The 20142-nt window shown below is 48.0% G+C and overlaps 2 protein-coding genes across 5 annotated transcripts in view; both read left to right on the forward strand.

Annotated features, from left to right (window-relative positions):
• FAH (fumarylacetoacetate hydrolase) overlaps positions 1–15681 on the forward strand; it is a 50710-nt gene extending 35029 nt beyond the window's left edge. The window contains exon 14 of one of the 4 annotated variants that reach the window (XM_007126338.3): positions 6417–6650. In XM_007126338.3, coding sequence (XP_007126400.2) covers positions 6417–6496 — 80 coding nt within the window. In that variant the 3' untranslated portion in view covers positions 6497–6650. Of the gene's footprint in view, positions 1–6416; positions 6651–7503; positions 8406–10493; positions 10808–15211 lie in introns of those variants that run through there. The other 3 variants (XM_028495645.1, XM_028495646.2, XM_028495647.2) reach the window with 3 other exon arrangements.
• A 966-nt stretch (positions 15682–16647) lies between these two features.
• LOC102982495 (annexin A2-like) lies at positions 16648–17860 on the forward strand. The gene is given in 2 exon segments (XM_055087887.1): positions 16648–17376; positions 17379–17860. Coding segments are annotated over 2 exon segments (1017 nt in total). The 5' UTR covers positions 16648–16772; the 3' UTR covers positions 17792–17860.
• Positions 17861–20142: the final 2282 nt, after the last annotated feature.

Genomic DNA, 20142 nt, shown 5'->3' on the forward strand with positions numbered 1-20142 from the left:
ATGGTGCCTGGAAAATCATCCTTCAGGTCTGCTTTCCCCCTCTTACTCTTCTGTTCCTGATTTTCTCGTGGCACCCTGTCGCCTGTTTCATTAAATTCATACCCTTCCCTCATCTGATTCCGTCCTCCCCACTGAGCCTCATTCTAATCATAACCCTGCTTTCCCTACTGCCTGCAGACCTTTGAGCTTAAATCTGGCTCAGTTCAAATGATGCCTTCTCTGGTTGCTCAGGGAGAATCAGTCTGTCCTCTCCACCAGCAACTCACTGAATTCTGGTTAATTGTACGCATGTCTGTTTCCATGCTTGGCTAAGAGCTTGTATTGGTTTCCCAGGGCTGCTGAAACAAATGACCACAAACTTGCTGGCTTAAAACAAAAATGTATTCTCTCATGGTTCTAGAGGGCAGAAGTCTGAAGTCCAAGTGTTGTCAGGGCCACACTTGTTCCAGAGGTTCAAGGGGAGGACCCATTCCCTGCCTCTTCCAGCTGCTAGTGGCTGCTGGCATTCCTTGGCTTGAGGCCACATCACTCCAGTCTCTACCTCCGTCTTCACATTGCCTCCTCTGCTTCTCTCTTATGACACACTTGTGATGGCATTTAGGGTCCACCCAGATAAGCTCCTTGTCTTAAGATCCCTAACTTAATCACATCTGCAAAAACATTACCATATAAGGTAACATTCACAGGTTCCATGGTTTAGTATTTGATACCTTTGGGGGGCATTACAGAGTTCTTAGAGGACAAGGTCCAGACCTTACCTCTCTCTGCAGTCTGACTGTGTGCCAGCCACATAGTGGGTGTTCAGTGTGGTTGTTGGTTGGTTGAATAAATGAAGTGGATTTAGTGGAGAAGATGCAGGCAGAGCTCAAGACAGCAGCAAATCCAGAATTAATCAGTAAGTACCCATTTTGCCCCTACTGTTCCTACAGCCCTATCATACCCTTTCTAATACCGGTTTTAACTAACGGTTTCTGAATATCTGTGGGGGCCAACCATGTTACAGCCACGTCCACTTCCATGATTCTGTTTCATACTCACAGAAGCCCTTGGGTAAGGTCATTGACCCGATTTTACAGAGTAGAAAACTTAGGTTGATCGGAGGTAGGTTACTGGCGGAAATTCACACACTGAGGGAGCAGGATACGGTTCGGGTCTTCTGATTCCCTTGCCAGCTTTGATCAAGAGGTCCTACAGTGCTTGCCAGAACTACTGCAGGCCCTCAGTCGTGGTTCTGTGGATTGAGTGAAAGTGTTTTCTGAAGTTTTGGTTTGAGAAAAGGAAAGAAGGAGATGGGATGGGAGAGGAGGAAATGACGGCTTCAGCTCTGTCTCTTGTCACTATTGTATAAGCCCCCAGCTAAGCCGCTGTGGACCTGGCAGCTGCCCAGGGCCTGGAAGAAAGGAGATGAGTACAGGCAGATGGGATTCACATGTGTTCTGGCATTTGAGTCAAGGAAGGGGTGAGGAAGGAACCAAAATGCTGCGAGGGTCGCTTGTTTGTTTGTGTACAGTGCCTTGCTCCGGAAGGATTTACGGAGGCCAGGCAGAGAAATTCAGAGAAAGGCAATTCCTTGGATCTGAAGATGCACATGTTGGCAAGAAAAGAGGGAAACAGGAACAGATTGGTGGAATTCCCTGGAACAAGAATAAAAATTACAATTTGGCAATAGAAGAGGTATAAGTTATATATTAATAAAACAAAAAAACAAGAAGAAGAGATTTCATACTGAAGGAGATGCCTGACAAATTCTAGCAAGTGAACGTGGCTGAGACTTGAGCTCTGTGCTCGCACGTGGGGAGGTGGACGGGGGGCATGGGCGTGTCAGCTGTGTTGCCTTTGCTGAGGTCACCACAGTGGGTGGAGTGCTGTGCCCTCACCTGCCACAACCCCTCTGGCACCTGACCTGGGTGAGCCACCCTCTAGCTGGAAGCCAGGCCGGGTTTCTGTGGCTCTTTTCCAGCCCTCTTCCTACTCCTCTGGCTGTACCCGCTCAGATGCCCCCTTGTCATCTCCCTGCTCTCTCATCATGGGTGACTATTCCCCAAATCCGTTTCTAACCACTGGAATGATAAAGTGTAGAAACCAGGATCTGAACCCAGGCAGTTGGGTTCCAGGGTCTGTGCTCTTAAAACCAATATGTCATGTTGCCTATGGTGCCATGTGGTTCTCATTTCTGGGAGACCAAAAGCCCCAGCCCAACCAGTGGTATCCACTCCTGTGCTCCAGCCTTGGCCAACCTTTTGGGCAAGGAGGCCTCCTCTGTCTACAGAACAGAGCACCCGCTGCCAACCCCAGGCGTTTGGGCTGTTCCTGCTGCCTGGGACACCCTCCACCCCCTCCCACCATTCTTTTTTTTTTTTTTTTTTGCGGTACGCGGGCCTCTCGCTGCTGTGGCCTCTCCCACCGCGGAGCACAGGCTCCGGACGCGCAGGCTCAGCGGCCATGGCTCACGGGCCCAGCCGCTCAGCGGCATGTGGGATCTTCCCGGACCGGGGCACGAACCCGTGTCCCCTGCATCGGCAGGCGGACTCCCAGCCACTGCGCCACCAGGGAAGCCCCCCCTCCCACCATTCTTAATCCTCCATGTCTTCTAATGCCCAACACAAGTTCCATCGTTTTTAGTATTTCCATTCCATTCTTGTTTCTAGTGTTGCCACAGACTTTTCCCTTATATCTATATTGCTTTGACCATTTCCATAGGAATATAAGAGAAGGAAAGTGTTAATGTATAGAATCATGCCCTATCTTGAACCAGAAGTCTAGCCTAAAGCTATTTATCATTAACTAAAACACAAAATCATTAACTAAAACACAATCTTTAACTGAAACACAAGAAAACCACAGTGAAGACAACAGTAACACAACAGCAATTTATCGTGCACTTACTGTGTGCTAGGTACCGTGCATGTCACTTTACCTGCATTATCACATTTAATTCCCATGGTGCTATTACTCTGACTTATAGATGAACCATTGGAGGTCTAGAGAGGTGAAGTAGCTGGACCAGAATCACACAGCTGGCAGGTGACAGCCCTGGAACGCAACCAACTCCCTTGGAATGCAAAGCTCACCACCTTCACTTCCCCACAGTTGCAAGCCCTTCCCATTTGCTTTCCCAGATCACTTCCTTTAGTTTCATTCAGTGACGAACTACAGTTGGGACTCCCCTGAAGCTCTGGTGGCAGAGAAAACCCTGGTTTCAAGCCTGGCTCTGCCAGTAACTCAGCTGGGTCTGGCTCCTGTCTCTGGACCTTGGGATCTCCTCCCTCTGGGAGGTGAGAGGTGCACCCCGGTGTGCTTGCAGGCGTGGCATTCCAGGAAGCTGGAAAACTGGGCTGTAGCTATGGATTCTCATTCCCATTGGTGGGATGGAGTGGGGAGTAGGCAGAGGGTCAGTTTTCAGGAAAGGGCCAGTGAGATCAGATAACATTCCAGAGGAGATGAGTATACTTTTCCCTTCCATTTCCATGGTTGATGGAGCCCAACCCAGGGAGGCAGGGAGCTGCTTTTCCCCTCTGCCCAGGGCTCGGTGGCATGCTGTGACTTGGGTGCAGACTTTCCTCATGCTCTGGCCTCTCGGGGCCCTCTGTCCCTGCCTGAACGCACCTGCCCCCAGCTTCTCCTCCCTGCACTGGAAAGCAGCAGCTTGGGAGCCTGGAAAGACCCTGGAAAGACTTTCCTCAGCTGGGTGCAGAGCCTCACTTTTCATCCTTTGGGCCAGTGGTCTCAACCAGAGTGGCTTTGCCCCTTGGGGGACATTTGGCGACGTCTGGAGACAGTTCTGGCTGTCTCCTAATGGCAGCCAGGGATGCTGCTAAACATCCTAAGTGGACAGGACAGCTTCTCATGAGAAGGAATCATCTGACTCAAAAGGTCGTCTCTGACGTTAAGAAACCCCATGTAGACCATCTGCCTGCCAGCTGTAAAATGGGGAGGAAGTGGCCGGCTTTCCTACCAGGATGTAATCGTGCATCTGTTCTCAGGAAGCAGGCAGTGCTGTTTGCTGGGGGTGGTGGCTCTGTTGTAACCCAGGGCAGGAAGGAGCAATGTGATTGACAGAGCACCCGGCGTTGGGGATGGGGAGGAGGAAGACACCCTCTCAGTATTTGCAGCTCTCCAGGAAGAAGGCGCTTTAAAAATGCTGCAGCTTGGAGTGAGCTGCTTTGATAGATGATTGATGAATTTCTGCCAAGATGATTGATGAATTTCTGCCAGGTTTTGCTTTAATAGGCTTTTTCCCCCCGCCCAGGGACACGAATATTTCTGAGCATTGAGATTCTAAAGTGACTGATGGAAAAATAATGAAACAGAATAGGCAAGGATGTTGCTCTGGACAAAAGGTGACACTTGAGTGTTAAGGGTCAGTGCTGGGGTGGCAAGGATGTGCCTCGGTGATGCCAGGGAGGGCGAGGGGCTGGTTTGGGGATGTTGCTGGTGTCCAAGCTGCCACCTCCCCAGAGAAGGCCAGCAGTCAGAGCAGCCCTCGCAGGGAGGACCGGTAGGATGACTGGGCAGGCGTGGGAAAGTGTGAGGAGACAGGCTGGGTAGGCTGTGCTGAGCTACAGGTGGCCGTGAGGACGTCCCTGGGCTCACTGGAAGGGCCCATTGGGACGTCCCTGACCCCGTCTCCCAAAGCTGTCTTTGGTCTCAGTGTTCGGTTGGCTGGGAGTCCTCTCAGCAGTGAGCTTCAATTTGTCTCTCTCGGTTGTGGGAATATTGCAACTCCTTGCTTTCCCTTCTTCACACTGGGTAGCAGAAAGCCTAACTCCAGATTTGGGGGTCATCTTCAGCAGGTGAGGGGGTCTGGTGGTGTTTTGTGTAACTCAAGGTCACGGGCGTCCCCTGCAGTGGTCCTCGTGTTCGTCATGGGCCAGGTGGCCGTCACCTCAGCACTGCCCTGGCTCGTGGTGCTTGAGAAGCATCTCAATCTGGGGAGCCTTGGAACCTCTGTATAGGCCTGACACTCGTAAATCTCTGTGTTTCCATCTATCTTCTCTCTAGGGGCCACTGGAGAGGGCGCTGTTTAAAACATAGCTGTAAAACACAGCTTTCACTGTCTTGCTGAAAACTCCTGAGTCACCTCAGTGCCCTCAGGAAAAGGTTCAAACTCCTTAACATGGCTTCTAAGAACACTCTGTAATCTGGCTTCTCAGGGGACCCCACACAACAGCTTCACGGAATAAATGCACCTCGTGCATCTCTCTCCTGGGTCTCCGTGCCTTTGCACACGCTGTTCCCTCTGCCTGGCACACCCTTTTCATCGTGTCCCCCCGGTGAACTCGTATCCACCTGTCAAGTCCCAGCTCTGATGTTCCCTCCTTTCTGCTCCTGTCTCCTCCGTGCTGCTCTCCCAGCTTCTCATAGACTTTTCTGCTCTGACTCAGACAGCTGCTCCCACTCAGTGGACCCTCCTCGGGTCCAGGGACAAGGGCCTCCTCCTCTCTGCCTTTCTGTTGAAATGGAATTGAGTGAATTTGTTTAACATCTGCTCTGGGAGAGATGTCGTGCTAGGGCTTCAGCCACATGTTTCATCGAATCCTCACAACCCTGAGAGGTAAGGATTGCTCTTCCCATTTGCAGACAAGGGGGCTGAGCTCAGAGGTTAAACAAGTTGCCCCTGATCCCCCAGCTTATAATCATTATAATAGCTGACACTGAGCATTTCCTCTGGGCAAGGCACTCTTTTGGAGTTCTCTGTGTATTCACTCATATCATCTTTGCAACAGCCCTGCGCAGCGAGTACTATCATTAGATCCATTTCACAGATGAGGAAACTGAGTTCCAGAGACTTCCCTGGTGATCCAGTGATAAAGACTCCACACTCCCAATGCAGGGGACCCGGGTTTGATCCCTGGTCAGGAAACTAGATCCCGCATGCTGCAACTAGGCTAAAGGAGCCTGCATGCCACAACAGAGATCCCACGTGCCACAGCTAAGACCCGATGCAGCCAAATAAACAAATATTAAAAATAAAAAAAACAAAAACGAAAAGAAACTGAGTTCCAAGGGGACTCAAGGTCATGGAGCCAGTAGGTGGAGGAGCCAGGCTTTGAACCCAGTCAGTCTAGCCTCAGGCTAATTAGCAAGCCTAGGATTTGAACTTAGACTTACTTAGGGAGAGTTGACCCTTACCTATTCCTTTATCTCTCAGGAAAGCCATTGTGCCATCTTTGCACAGCTTGTGAGGGTCCCTGACAGTAGGGCGGGCCTGGAGTTCCATCTTGGTGCTCCTGCAGCTCTGCCCAGCTTCTGGAGAAGCTTGTTTTTCTGTCGAAAATACCTGTTTGTCATTCTGATGGCGCCTTCCTGCCTTGGGCCCAGCTGCGTGCTAAGCGGACCGGCACTGTGGCTGCTTGGGCGTTGGTTCCCCTGAGCCCAGCGGCTTCGTGGCTGACCTCTGTCCTCCTCTGTTGCAGGACACTGCCAGGGGGACGGGTACCGCGTTGGCTTTGGCCGGTGTGCAGGGAAAGTGCTGCCTGCCCTCTCACCGGCCTGAGGTTCTCTCTGCTTTCCTGGAAACACAAGCCTTGAGCACTGCCCTCTCCACCTCCCTTACGGGGGACCAGGGGCCCCCACTGAGGCCGCAGGCCTGGTTCTTCATTCAATAATAAATAAAGCCATCGTGTCCCCCCTCCCCGATGCTCTGAGCCTGGCACGGCTGTGAGCGCGCAGTGTCTCCTCGTGTTCTTGGTTTGACCAAGGGTCAAGGCGTGTACCGCTTCCTTGAGAGACATTCATTAATTTGTTTTCTAGTTTTTATTAGTGAGGCTGAGGGTCTGATGTTTCTCCTCAGACATTCTAGAGCTCCCAGTATTCTCTGGAACATGGAAAAAGAATGGCAACTTGTATTAGCTCAGAGTACTCCAGAGAAACACAACCAAGTAGATGTGTATATATAGAGAGAGACATTTATTTTGGGGAACTGGCTTTTGTGATTGTAGAGGCTGGCAAGTCCAAAATCTGCAGGGTGGACCACAGGCTCGAGACCCAGGGAGGAGCTGCAGTTTGAGTCTAAAGGTGGTCTGCTGGAGAATCCCCTCTTCCAGGGAGATCAGGCTTTTTTCTCTTCAGGCCTTCAGCTGACTAGATGAAGCCCACCCATATTATGGAGGATAATCTGCTTTACTCAAAGTTCACTGACTTAGATGTTAATCTCATCTGAAAAATACCTTCACAGCCACATCTAGACTGATGTTTGAACAAATATCCGAGTACCGTGGTTCAGCCAAGTTGACACATAAATTTACGCACCACAGCACCCCTCACGTTCAGTATTTCTTGGGGCCGACTGAGGGATGTACGTGGGGTGCAGACTTGGTTCAAGGGCCCTGTAGCCATATCAGCACATTATGAACCTTTGGCTGAGTCCCCAAGTCAAGGGTTCACACACCTGAACTGTGAGAGGGCAGGAAAAGGGCCAGGGGCTTGCTTTTCTCCCCTTGCAAGCCCACCAGAGTCAAGAGAGTGAGCCTTGCCCCGTCTCCTCTGCCCTACCCACTGCAGACAGGCAGCCTGGTTCCTGGTGACCACAGGGGAAGAGGATGCCTAGTGACACATCTTGGGCCTAATGGACCCCACACCAGGGCCTGGGAGGATGACTGAGCCTGCGGAGCCTGCCCGTTCGATCACGCTACTCATTCATTCATTTGTTCACCAAATCGTCATTGAGTGCCTTCTCTGCGCCAGGCACCGTACTATGCACAAGAGGTGCAGCAGTCACAGAATAGCTGTGACTTATGATGCCCTTGTGCCCTGTGATGATTCCTTCCTAGTGGAGGGAGATAGACAGGAAACAAATGGACAAGGAAAAGATATGTACTACTGAAATGGAGCAGGACCCTATGGTCTATGCCCCCCATGTCCTCCGCCTGCCCTCTGTCTGTGGAAAAACTTTAACCAAAGGATAAGTTTAATCAGAGAAGTGAGAAAATGCAGAAACAAAGGAAAACAGTCAAAGGAGACCAAATAATAATAGTTTAGTCATTAAGCATAGTCAAGGACCTTTAGTTCCTTCTCAAGGGCTATAGATAATATTCTGAGCCATATCCTGTGAGCTGTCTTATAGATACTGAAACCCACACCAGGTGGAGAAGTTAACTACCTGATGACCAGACTGTAGCCATGACATAAGCTGCCACAATTCCGAGCATTGGCCTCAAAGAAATGGAAATAAACCAACCCTGGAACTGAAGATAACTGTACTTAAAACCATCAATATGACGGTGGTCAGACCACCGATGACCAATTTCAAGATGACTGTCAGAGCTGTTTCTGCATGTAGCCCCCTCCCTCTGTGTATAAAAGCTCTTGCCTCCTGATTGTCAGTTGAGGGGGAGTCAGCCTTAGGACAGGAGTGCGCCCTCCACCCCCACCCCCAGCATCCAAAGTAAAGCCAACTTTCCTTTCCACCAACCTTGCCTCTTCATTGGCTTTGAGTGGCTAGCAGCCGGACCCCACTTTCGGTTACACTATGACAGATGGGGATAGGTTCTATGGAACAATGGGGGACATGGGTGCCGTTATAAACAGGGTGGTCAGAGAAGGCCTTAGTGCCTCGGGTTCTTCGTGCTTTTTTGCTAGACAGCTGAAGAAAGCAAGGGATCAAGGCAGATGGACATCTGGTGCAGAGTGCTCCAGGCAGAGGGTCCAGCCAGTGCAAAGACCTGAGAGTGGAGCATGTTTATCAATTCTAGGGAACATTAAGGTATTTCTTTCTCACCTAAAAGCATTTTGGAGCCAGGAAGTCTGGAGTTTGTATGACAACTCCACAGTGTCATTAGGGACCCAGGGTCCTCATCCTCAGCACGTGGGGTTCAACCTCAAGGTCACTGCATGGTGCAAAAAGCTGCTGGAGCTCCAGCCAATACACCCACGTTCCAGGCTTGCAGAAAGAAAAATTAAAGAGGTGAAGATTGGGGGGATGAAGGGCTGAAGGGCCCTCCTCCTAGGTGAGTTAGGTACCCTTTGAACAGCCTTGCTGGGAACCCCATACTACACTTTTCTTGCGTTTTATTGCCAAGAACATAGTCACAAGACCACACCTCATTGCAAGGAAGGCTGGGAATATAGTCTTTTAACTGAACACATTGCTTCCTCTGCTTAAAATCAGAGCTCGATTGCTAAAGAAGAGGGGGAGAATGAATCCTCGGGGGTGGGGTGCAGCTCGTAGTCTCTGCCACAGACAGGCTGGGAAGCATCGTGCTGCGAGGCTGAACTGGTCTTGCACAGCTGATTTTATTCCACGAAGCTGCGCTCTGGGGCCATGGTCATCAATGCTTTGCTGATTTCAGTGCAAATCCTGTACAGTAAGTCCCCTGCATACGAATGAGTTCCGTTCCAAGGGTGCGTTCGTAAGTCCAGTTTGTTCGAAAGTCCAAGAAAGTTAGCCTAGGTGCCCAACTAACACAATCGGCTGTATACTGCTGCTTTTACACTTGCTTCCAGACATCCTGGGCTTGAAATAAAGATACTGTACTATTGTACTCTATACAGTACTGCACAGTAAAGTGCACAAAAGCACAACCACTTGTAGAGGATGCACATACGTGACAATATACTCCAGACACGTGAATTAACAACGTGATTGGACATGCAAACGCACGTTTGCATCTTTGAAAGCTCACAACTTGAAGGTTCGTATGTAGGGGACTTACTGTAGAGTCACCAGGGTCTCCCAGAGCCCAACTATCTAGATAAGATTGATCCAAACACGTATTCTCTGAATTTGGAAGACCAAAGTCTTCCTTGAATTTGTTCTGAATTCCTGTGGGCTGTGTTCCCAGGGCCACCTCTGCTCTTTGTGTTTGGGATTGTTCCCTTAGCTCTATCTCCTGGCGTCAGCATACATGAGTGACCCATCTTGTTTTCCTCACCTAAATACACCTAAAGAGCTATTGCACATGGCAGATCGTCACCAGAGGTCCCTGGGTCGTGGGCAAAAGTCATCTAGAGTCATTGTCAATCCACTTGCCCGCTGGCACCAGGGAGTGCTGAGGCCAGCTGTGGAGATCACATACTTATCCCCTCACTGTGCATTTAATGGGCTTAGGGGCTGGTGATGCTGGATGAACCCACTGGATCTGGCCCTGGAGTCTGAGACACACACAGGGTGGATGTTAATAGGGGGTCTGGCGTGGGATTTCTCCAGCGATTACTTCCCCTTAACCTTCAGCAGCATGAGCCTCTTTGTTTTCCAGCCTCGATCTCGAAATTCCCATTGCCAGCTCCAGATGAGAAGTGAATTTAATAGTCTTTAGTTCGGGAACCGAGCTCACTGAAACCTACCTGTGTATAATGGTAATGAAATAGACAAAAATGCTTTTCATGGCCAAATTTTCTCTTTTTAACAATGGTATGTTAAGAACTAGAGACGTTTGATCAAATAGATGGAGCTGACAGATCTGGTGATGAACAGCCCAAGGCAAATTGGCTGTAATTATCACTGTATCTTCCTTATTAATTCATACTTCATTCACGCCTCCTGTTTTAACCAGTGGCCCATGCTGAATCTAAATGGATGACTATGCAACTGAGAATAGAATCCATTTTAAACTTCACTTGATCAGGAGGAGCAAGCCCAGTGATGTTTCTGACAGGACGCGGCCTGCTGGAGTTTATGCTGGAGGGTGTCAGAGGAAGCTGGCTGGACTCACGGGCGTGCCACTGTCCTGGGCCTGGCGGGCACTGGGTACCAGGGCCCAGGAGCCCTTGCCCTGGGCGGGTGGGGAGCAAGGAAAGAGGAGCCTTGTTGCTCCCACCATGGGACTTCCCTGCCCTGCGCCTGCTCACTCACACTGGTTGACCTTAAAATGCCATTTAGAGGGCTTCCCTGGTGGCGCAGTGGTTGAGAATCCGCCTGCCAATGCAGGGGACACAGGTTCGAGCCCTGGTCTGGGAAGATCCCACATGCTGTGGAGCAGCTAGGCCCGTGGGCCACAACATGCAGGGGACACAGGTTCGAGCCCTGGTCTGGGAAGATCCCACATGCTGTGGAGCAGCTAGGCCCGTGAGCCACAACTACTGAGCCTGCGCGTCTGGAGCCTGTGAGCCACAACTACTGGGCCTGTGAGCCACAACTACTGAGCCTGCGCGTCTGGAGCCCTGCTCCGCAACAAGAGAGGCCGCGATAGAGGCCCGTGCACCGCGATGAGGAGTGGCCCCCGCTTGCCACAACTAGAGAAAGCCCTCGCACAGAAACGAAGACCCAACACAGCCAAAAATAAATAAATTAATTAATTTTTAAAAAATGTCATTTAGAGCTATTCTGAGGATGAGGGTAGATTTGGGCCAAGATAATGTTTTTGAAGACAAGGGAACTTTAGGATTTTTTTTTTTTGGCTCCACCCCTCAGCATGTGAGATCCTAGTTCCCTGACCAGGGATCGAACCCACGCCCCCTGCACTGGAAGCGCGGGGTCTTAACCACTGGGCCCCCAGGGAAGTCCGGGAACTTTAGGATTTTAAGTATCATAATTAATAATTATCTCGATACCAAAATGGACCTCCAAAGTGTTTACATTTAAATTTTTCTTTTCTTTCTTTAATTTGGGAGCATGTTCCTTTTAGCAACCCCAGAAAAATTAATGTGGCAGGGTTGCATTCCACAGTAAGAGTTTGTTTTCTGTGTATCTCTCTCTCTCTGTCCTCTCTGATACCCCAGGGCTGAGGGAGAGGCAGAAAGTTACTCAAAGAACTACCGATCTGTGGGAGATGGTTACAAATGATGGTTGCCTGAAGGGTCTGTTTTGTCTGTTTGGCTTTGGTTTTTTTCTGCTCTTAGAGAGAAACTAAATAAGACTGGGGCCAGTCTTATTTTGAGGCTGTCTGCCAACAGCACACAAAAGCTGGCACAATAAGACCTTTCTTGAAGCGGGATCTGGATGGAACATCTCTGTGTCTACAGAGGACTTGATCCCAGAGATGAATACACTATTGCTGTCTGTGATTTTTGAGCAATGTCTATCTTCATTAGATTTTAAGCTCCTGGGGGCAGAGTCAGCTTTTGCTCATGGAAAGTTCTTCATTACCTAGCACGGTGCCTACCTAGCACAGAGTAGGCACTCAATATATACTTGTTAAATAAATAAACGAATATCTGGGAGATTATTGGGGACAGGGATTATGTTGTATTCATAAGTCCACCCCTGCTTGGCCAAGAATACACATGGAGACCCACTTATGTCTCAATATTTAAGGGATACAAGTGAAGCTACAAACTTTTAAATACTCTCTATTCTCCTACCTTGGAATACACATTTTCATAATTACAAAACAAAAATATTTGCAAAGCTATGGTTTTTATATGATTGAAAACTGGCAAAATATCAAATATAAATGAATATAATTATCATTGCACTTGAAGAGTGTTGATGGGCTGGTGATGTTGGAATGAGCGTTAAAGATGTACAAATTCATGAATTGCTATATCAATATTTTTAAAATAAAATTTTATTTTCTAAGTTTTTCTTGCCTTAATTTCATTAGAATCACTAATTATCCTATCTTAATCAAGCTTTTCACATAATTTGGGTTTTATTGACTGACTAATGTAAATGATTACAAAGTAAATTGAGTTATACTCAAAATATATGAAATGTAAATATTTTCATCAACACCTTAAATGTTAAAAATTGAAAAATTTATATTCATTTCCAGTTATTTTTCTTTGACATTCAAAATTATCTATTAAAATGAAAAGGCAAGATACAAATTATAATTTAAAAACCTCAGCATTTCATATCAAGCTTATTTAAATCAAGTTGAAGTGTTTAAATTTATTTTTTTTAATTCGATTAAATCCTATTAAGTGCTTTTTATAAAAATAAAACTATTCATAATCCTAGTGTTCAGTGTCCATCTGGTTGCCAAAGTGAAGAATTAGTATCACGCTCCATTTATGTTATGTCGAGACTTATGTATATTTAAATTAATATGAATTAGTTAACATTGCAAAATGTGCCCTAATTGCCATGTGCAGCTGTTGTGAATCCCTTGCCAGAACCACAAATTGGAAAACAATCAAGAAAATGCATTTTGGGTAGGACTGAAAAATGACACAGGTTGGGGCAAGAATCAGTTGCATCCGTGCTAGGAGGAAGTATTGAGTGACCTAATCAGTCTCTTCTCTTACCAAGGTGCTTTCACTCCCCCGCCCCCTCGCAGGAGGGAGGACGCCCCCATCGCCAGCGCTGGCAGTGACCCACCACACGGCTGTGTGACATTCACTTGCGCACTTTTATTTTGAGGACGCAGCCCAGAGGTGTGAAGAAGCGTTCCCCTGGGGCCTGGGCAGTATTACTCTTGAGAGGTTACGTAGGATACAGGTGGGGCCGCATCAGGATGAGTCCCAAGGGGAGAGGGGCCCGCGTGCTCTTGAATATATTCATTTGTGTGTGTATGTTTGTGATGTGCTGAGCCCTCCGGGGCCTGGATCCCAGGGAAAGCCTGCCTATTTCCGAAGCCTAAGGGCACTGTTGCTTCTTTACCTCCATCTCTGGACCACCCCCCCCACCCCCCGCTGTCTCTGATAGTTTTTGTATAAACGAAGAGACTTGTTCATTTTGCATAGCTGGTGAGTAGCGGAGCTGAGGCTGGATTCTGCAACTTCGAACTTCTAGGGCAACACTTTTCTCAGCCTGGCAAATTGTGGTGTTTTGTGGGGCTTTTTTGAGAAATGGTAACATTTTATTACCATTAAAACAAATCTTTTTATTTGGAAATAATTTCAAACTTACAGAAAACTTGCAAGAATTAGGATAGTATAAAGAACACCATATAAAGACCACACCAGAAGTCTCTGGCCATATTTAACTAGTGTTAACATTTTACCCCGTTTGCTGTGTTATTTGTGCTCTCTCTTTACATGCACATATGTTTATACTCTCCAATATGATATAGGTAAATGTATATATACTCAGACTAGTTTTTCTGTACCATTTAAGGGTAATTTACATATATTATGGTCCTTTATCCTTAAATACTTCCGAGTGTATTCTTAGCACAGGGATATTTTCTTTTTTTAAAAAAGTTTATTTTATTTATTTATCTGTTTATTTATTTATTTTTTACATCTTTATTGGAGTATAATTGCTTTACAATATTGTGCTAGTTTCTACTGTATAACATAGTGAAGCAGCTATATGTATACATATATCCCCATATCTCCTCCCTCTTGCGTCTCCCTCCCAGCCTCCCTATCCCACCCCTCTAGGTGGTCACAAAGCACCGAGCTGATCTCCCTGTGCTATGCGGCTGCTTCCCACTAGCTATCTATTTGATATTTGGTAGTGTATGTATGTCAATGCTACCCTCTCACTTTGTGCACAGGGATATTTTCTTACATTACCACAGTACCACTATCAACCTCATGAAATTTAACATTGAGGCTGGCAAATTGTGGAACAGTGGTTGGAACTTTGATTTTGACCCATGGAAGTGAGCTTCTTAAGAGCAGGGCTGTGCTTGACTCATCTTTGTGTCCAAACCCCCCATTAAACAGTAGCTGCTCATAAATGTGTGTGGCATTGTATCAAGGAGTTCCCTGTTTCACAGCTATGAGCTCAACACGAAGCTCTTCTTTCAAATTATCTTAGAGCTGTATTTGTTAATCTAAGAGAAGGAAAAAAATCATGTGCATAAGAATGGTCATTGAAGCACTGCTTATCTAGCCCAAATTCCAGCCTGCTGGGTGTCATCCCATCTTTTAGCCCTCTGGGATCATTTTTTCCTTAGTATATATTCACAGGAAGCCAGAGCCCCCATTCTACCTTCAGGGTGAAACCCAACATTTCCCCATTTGATGGGCTGACTGTTATGAAATGGGGCTGGCTGATACTACAGAGTATAATTATGGGGGGGGGGGCAGGCATGTATCAACCAGCTGCTTCTCTGTGTAGTTAGGCTGAAGGCTTCTGAGTTCTGTGGTCCCTCTTAATTATTGTATTAGGGCCAGAGGGCACTCCTTTTCTTGGAGAAGGGAGTACAAAAGAACTTAGCAAGGTCAGCCCATCCTTGGTGCAGAAGGGAGGAGAGATAGTGGGCCAGACTTTGTAAGAAGCCCAAGGGGCATCGGTGACAGACACTCTGATCCCCTTGCTGAAGTACTCAAAGTTAGAGAGCTGGTTTTGGGGCACTCGTTGGGCCATGCCTGAGATCTGTTGGCAGGGAAGAGCATCCAGGGCTCAGTGTAGGTTATTCTCTCTCTGTTCCTCCAGATCTACTTGTCATGCTTCCCTACGCTGCTGTGTCCTGGAAGGAGGATGACCTCCATGGATGACGTCACCCAGGCTCACACCCTCTGGCTTCTGGTTGGAACCGGGTAAAGGAGGCACAAGCAGAGAGTGGGACGTAGGCGGAGAAAGAAAGCAGGAATATTTATGCTCCTTGCTCTTTCCCTGCCGGGCTAGGGTTTGGGTGGCTCTGTCCCAGTGTCCCCCTGCCTACCTATGGCTCAACAACCCTTGCTTATTTCTGGTACCACAGTTGCCTCCCCAAGCAAGGGGTGGTAACGGCTTCTCATCGTCACCAGTCCCGAACTATTCACCATCCTTTGCTGGTTTTCTTAAGCCTGCCTACATTTTTGAAAATAGTCCCTAAATTAAACCCTCTTCAATCAATCAAACCCTCTTCAATTGCTTCCTGACTAATAAAGCCATTGGTACCAGGAGTGGGGTCAGGAAACAGACTCCGAAAATAAAATTCTGGAATTTTTTTTCCTGCATATCTGATGAGCACAGGGGAACCTCCTTACTGGGGGAGGTGGGACATTAATAGTCTGTGGCGTGTCATGCTGTCACAATTATCAGAATCTTATCAATGGTGGCATAGGATGGAGCGCAGGTTGCAAGTAAAGCATTAGGAGAAGCGTCATTGGCACTGAGTTGCTATGGGAATATTGATGGTTACGTGGATTCTAGGATGGCTGGGCTGCTCTTGATCGCCCTGGAGAGTTTACATAAAGAGGAGGATAAACTCCAAATCTTGAATTTATAACTGCAGTGTCAGGTAGAGGAGCTGAAGGCATGCACGCAGTAGTAAAATGGCTTCACTCAGCCACAGGACACAGGTGGCTAAGGGTCTGGTCCGAGGCCTGGCTTGCAGAGCTGCGCTGCCAGGTAACTGTACGATGCCAGGTAATTGCGTGTGTTAATAACGTCTCTTAGCTAAGGCAAGGACCTTGGAACATGTTTATTTATTTATTTTTTTTTAAATTTTTTTGTGGTATGCGGGCCTCCCTCTGTTGTGGCCTCTCCCGTTGCGGAGCACAGGCTCCGGACGCACAGGCTCAGCGGCCACGGCTCACGGGCCCAGCCGCTCCGCGGCACGTGGGATCCTCCCGGACCGGGGCGCGAACCCGGTTCCCCTGCATCGGCAGGCGGACGCGCAACCACTGCGCCACCAGGGAAGCCCCGGAACGTGTTAAAAATACAAATTACAGGACTTCCACTTTGCTGTACACCAGAAATTAACACAACATTGTAAATCGACTATACTTAAATAAAAAAAAATAATAAATTAAAAAAAAACCCAGAAAACAATTTATAGGACTTCGACTGACAAAAGACTGACAACAAGATCAACTGAATTAAAAATTCTAGGATTGGGGTCCAGAAGTTGTGTCAGAACAAGCTTTCCAGGTGATTCCAATGCACGCTAAAGAGTTTGAGAACCACTGTACCAGAAAATACTTTCTACTGCATCCCAATCAATAAAGATAATAGGCTCTGCATCTGGGGACGCTCGCAGGGCACTGCACCCGGCCCAGCTTCTTTCAAAATGTCTACCGTTCATGAAATTCTCTGCAAGCTCAGCTTGGAGGGTGATCACTCCACACCTCCAAGTGCATATGGGTCAGTCAAAGCGTACACCAACTTTGATGCTGAGCAGTATGCTCTGAACATTGAAACGGCCATCAAGACTAAAAGTGTGGATGAGGTCACCATCATTAACATTTTGACCAACCGCAGCAATGAACAGAGACAGAATATCGCCTTCGCCTACCAGAGAAGGACCAAAAAGGAACTTGCATCAGTACTGAAGTCAGCCTTGGCCAGCCACCTGGAGACAGTGATTTTGGGCCTATTGAAAACACCTGCTCAGTATGACGCTTGCGATCTGAAAGCCTCCATGAAGGGGCTGGGGACCGATGAGAACTCCCTCATTGAGATCATCTGCTCAAGGACCAACCAGGAGCTACAGGAAATCAACAGAGTCTACAGGGAAATGTACAAGACCGATCTGGAGAAGGATACCATTTCCGACACATCTGGTGACTTCCGCAAGCTGATGATTGCCCTCGCGAAGGGTCAAAGAGCAGAGGACGGCTATGTCATTGATTATGAACTGACTGACCAAGATGCCTGGGATCTCTATGATGCTGGCAGGAGAGGAGAGGAACTAATGTTCCCAAGTGGATCAGCATCATGACCGAGCGGGGCGTGTGCCACCTCCAGAAAGTATTTGAAAGGTGCAAGAGCTACAGCCCTTATGACATGCTGGAGAGCATCAAGAAGGAGGTCAGAGGAGACCTGGAAAATGCCTTCCTGAACCGAGTCCAGTGCATTCAGACCAAGCCCCTGTATTTTGCTGACAGACTGTACGACTCCATGAAGGGCAAGGGCGCTCACGATAAGGTCCTGATTAGAATCATGATCTCCCACAGTGAAGTGGACATGTTGAAAATTAGATCTGAATTCAAGAAAAAGTATGGCAAGTCCCTGTACTATTGCATTCAGCAAGACACCAAAGGCGACTACCAGAAAGCGCTGCTGTACCTGTGTGGTGAGGATGACTGAAGCCCGCGATGGCCCGAGCGTCCAGGATGGCTGCTCCGTGCTCCCAGCTAACAGTTCTACACAATCAGCCTGTGGCTAACAGTCCCCTCGTGCCCATCCCTGGGAGGATGACGTTAGCACTGCCCACCCCACCCGCTCCATCCTTAGTTCAGTTGCCTAAGCATTACCTGGCTTTCCGATCTAGTCTCTCTTTATAGTCAAAGAAATGAACATTCCAAGGAGTTGGAAGTGAAATCTATGATGTGAAACACTTTGCCGTCCGAGTACTGTGTCGTAAACAGATGAATAAACTGAATTTTTACTTTAGGGAAAAAAAAATAAAGGTAATAAAAAAGAGTTCACCTTCATCGGGCAGGGGACAGTGGTACCCCCTAATTGCATTACCTCAGGGATTTGCCATTTTCCTTCTCTCTGTTGTATTGTAGGGGCCCTGATCACCTTAACAACCCACAGAACTTCATGAGTGTCTATTATATAGATGACATTATGCTAACCGGCTCTGGTGAAGTAGCAAGGACCACACATGGCACATGCTTGCCAGAGGGTGAGAGAAAACCCCTATGGAAGTCCAGGAGCCTGCCATATTGGAGAACTTTCTAGGGTTCCAGCAGTCGGGGGCATGTTGGGATATTCCCTCGTAGGTGAGAAACCTTGCTTTTCCTTGCATCATCCATCATGAAGAAAGAGGCTCCATGGATGATGGGCCTCTTTGGGGTTTTGAGGCAATGTGGAGCACATTTGTGTGTGCCACTCTGCTGCATTTACCGGGTACGTCATAAGGCTGCTGGTTCAGAATGGGACCCAGAGCAATCAAGGGCTCTAGAACGGTTCAGGCTGTGACGAAAGCTACCTGACCAATTGAGCCTTAAGACCCAGCAGACCCAATGGTACAGGAAGTGTCTGTGGCAGATAAAGATGCTGTCGGGGGCTTCTGACTTTCCCCAGTAGGAGAATCAGAGTGCTGACCCAACTGCAGTAAGATTGGAAGAGAGGACTCAAGGCAGTCTTGAGGAGACGTATGTAGAAGGATGTCTTTGAAGGAGCCCTGGATGTGAAGATATTCATGTGCCACCTAAATGCCTATCAAAAGGTATCCATTGCAGGGCTTCCCTGGTGGCGCAGTGGTTGAGAGTCCGCCTGCCGATGCAGGGGACGGTATCCATTGCAGAGAAGGCTGTCAATAATCAGGTGGACACAATGACCCAACCTGGGGATGCCTTCCCCTCTCTACTCTGGTGTGTTCTCAGTGGTACTGTGAACAGTGTCCGTAGTGGAAGGGATGGAGGCTGTACATGGTTTTAACAACATGGGCTTTCCTTCACTAAGGCTCACCTGGTTGGTTTCCATCACTTCTGGGCATGCACCCTGTCCAGGATGAAGCCAATGCCCAGCCCCTGATACATGGCATCCTTCCCCAGGGATGGGTCGTGCGAGACAGGCCAGCCACCACTGGCAAGTTGATTACACTGGACCCCTTCCATCATGGAGGGTGGTGGGAATAGATTCGTATTCTGCATACGGATTAGCTACCTCTACCCTCCTCACCGTTTGTGGTGTTTCATTCATCTCAGCGTATCTCACAAATGTGACCTTCAACCAGACAACCCATTTGTTTCTTGTTTGTTTGTTTTTTAAAGTTTTTTTTGATGTGGAACATTTTTAAAGTCTTTATTGAATTTGTTACAATATTGCTTCTGTTCTATGTTTTGGTTTTTCGGCCCCGAGGCATGTGGGATCTTAGCTCCCCGACCAGGGATCGAACCCACACCTCCTGCATTGGAAGGCGAAGTCTTAACCACTGGACTGCCAGGGAAGTCCCTGAGAACTCATTTGTGAAGGAAGTGCAGCTGTGGGTTCATGTCCAGGAAATTCACTGGTTTACCACATGCCTCATCACCCAGAAGCAGTTGGCTTGAGTGAAATTTAGAATGGCCTGTGGAAGGCTCAGGTATGGTGGCTGACCTACAGGATGCAGTATTCACCTTAAACCAGAGACCAATATACGTTGGCATCTTCCCTTGAGCTGGATGATGCTAGTCTGGGAACCAAGGGTTGGAAGCGAGAGTGATTCCTCTCACCATGATACCTAATAACCCGGTTATAGAATTTTTGTTTTCCATCCTGTGACCTTGGACTTGGTGGGTTTGGAAATTCCTAGTAACAGATAAGAAATATTTCCACCGGGGAACATAGTTATGGGTTTGTTAAATTGGAAACTGAGATCATCCTGTAGCCATTTGGGTCTCTTCACCTTGGACCAGGAGGTGGAGAAGGGTGCGGTCAGGGTGATTTATTCCAGTATCTCAGAAGAAAGGGTATTGCTCCACAATGAGGGCAAGGAGGACTAGCTC

Source organism: Physeter macrocephalus, chromosome 11, assembly GCF_002837175.3.
Source record: "Physeter macrocephalus isolate SW-GA chromosome 11, ASM283717v5, whole genome shotgun sequence".
NCBI classification, from domain to species: Eukaryota; Metazoa; Chordata; class Mammalia; order Artiodactyla; family Physeteridae; genus Physeter; species Physeter macrocephalus.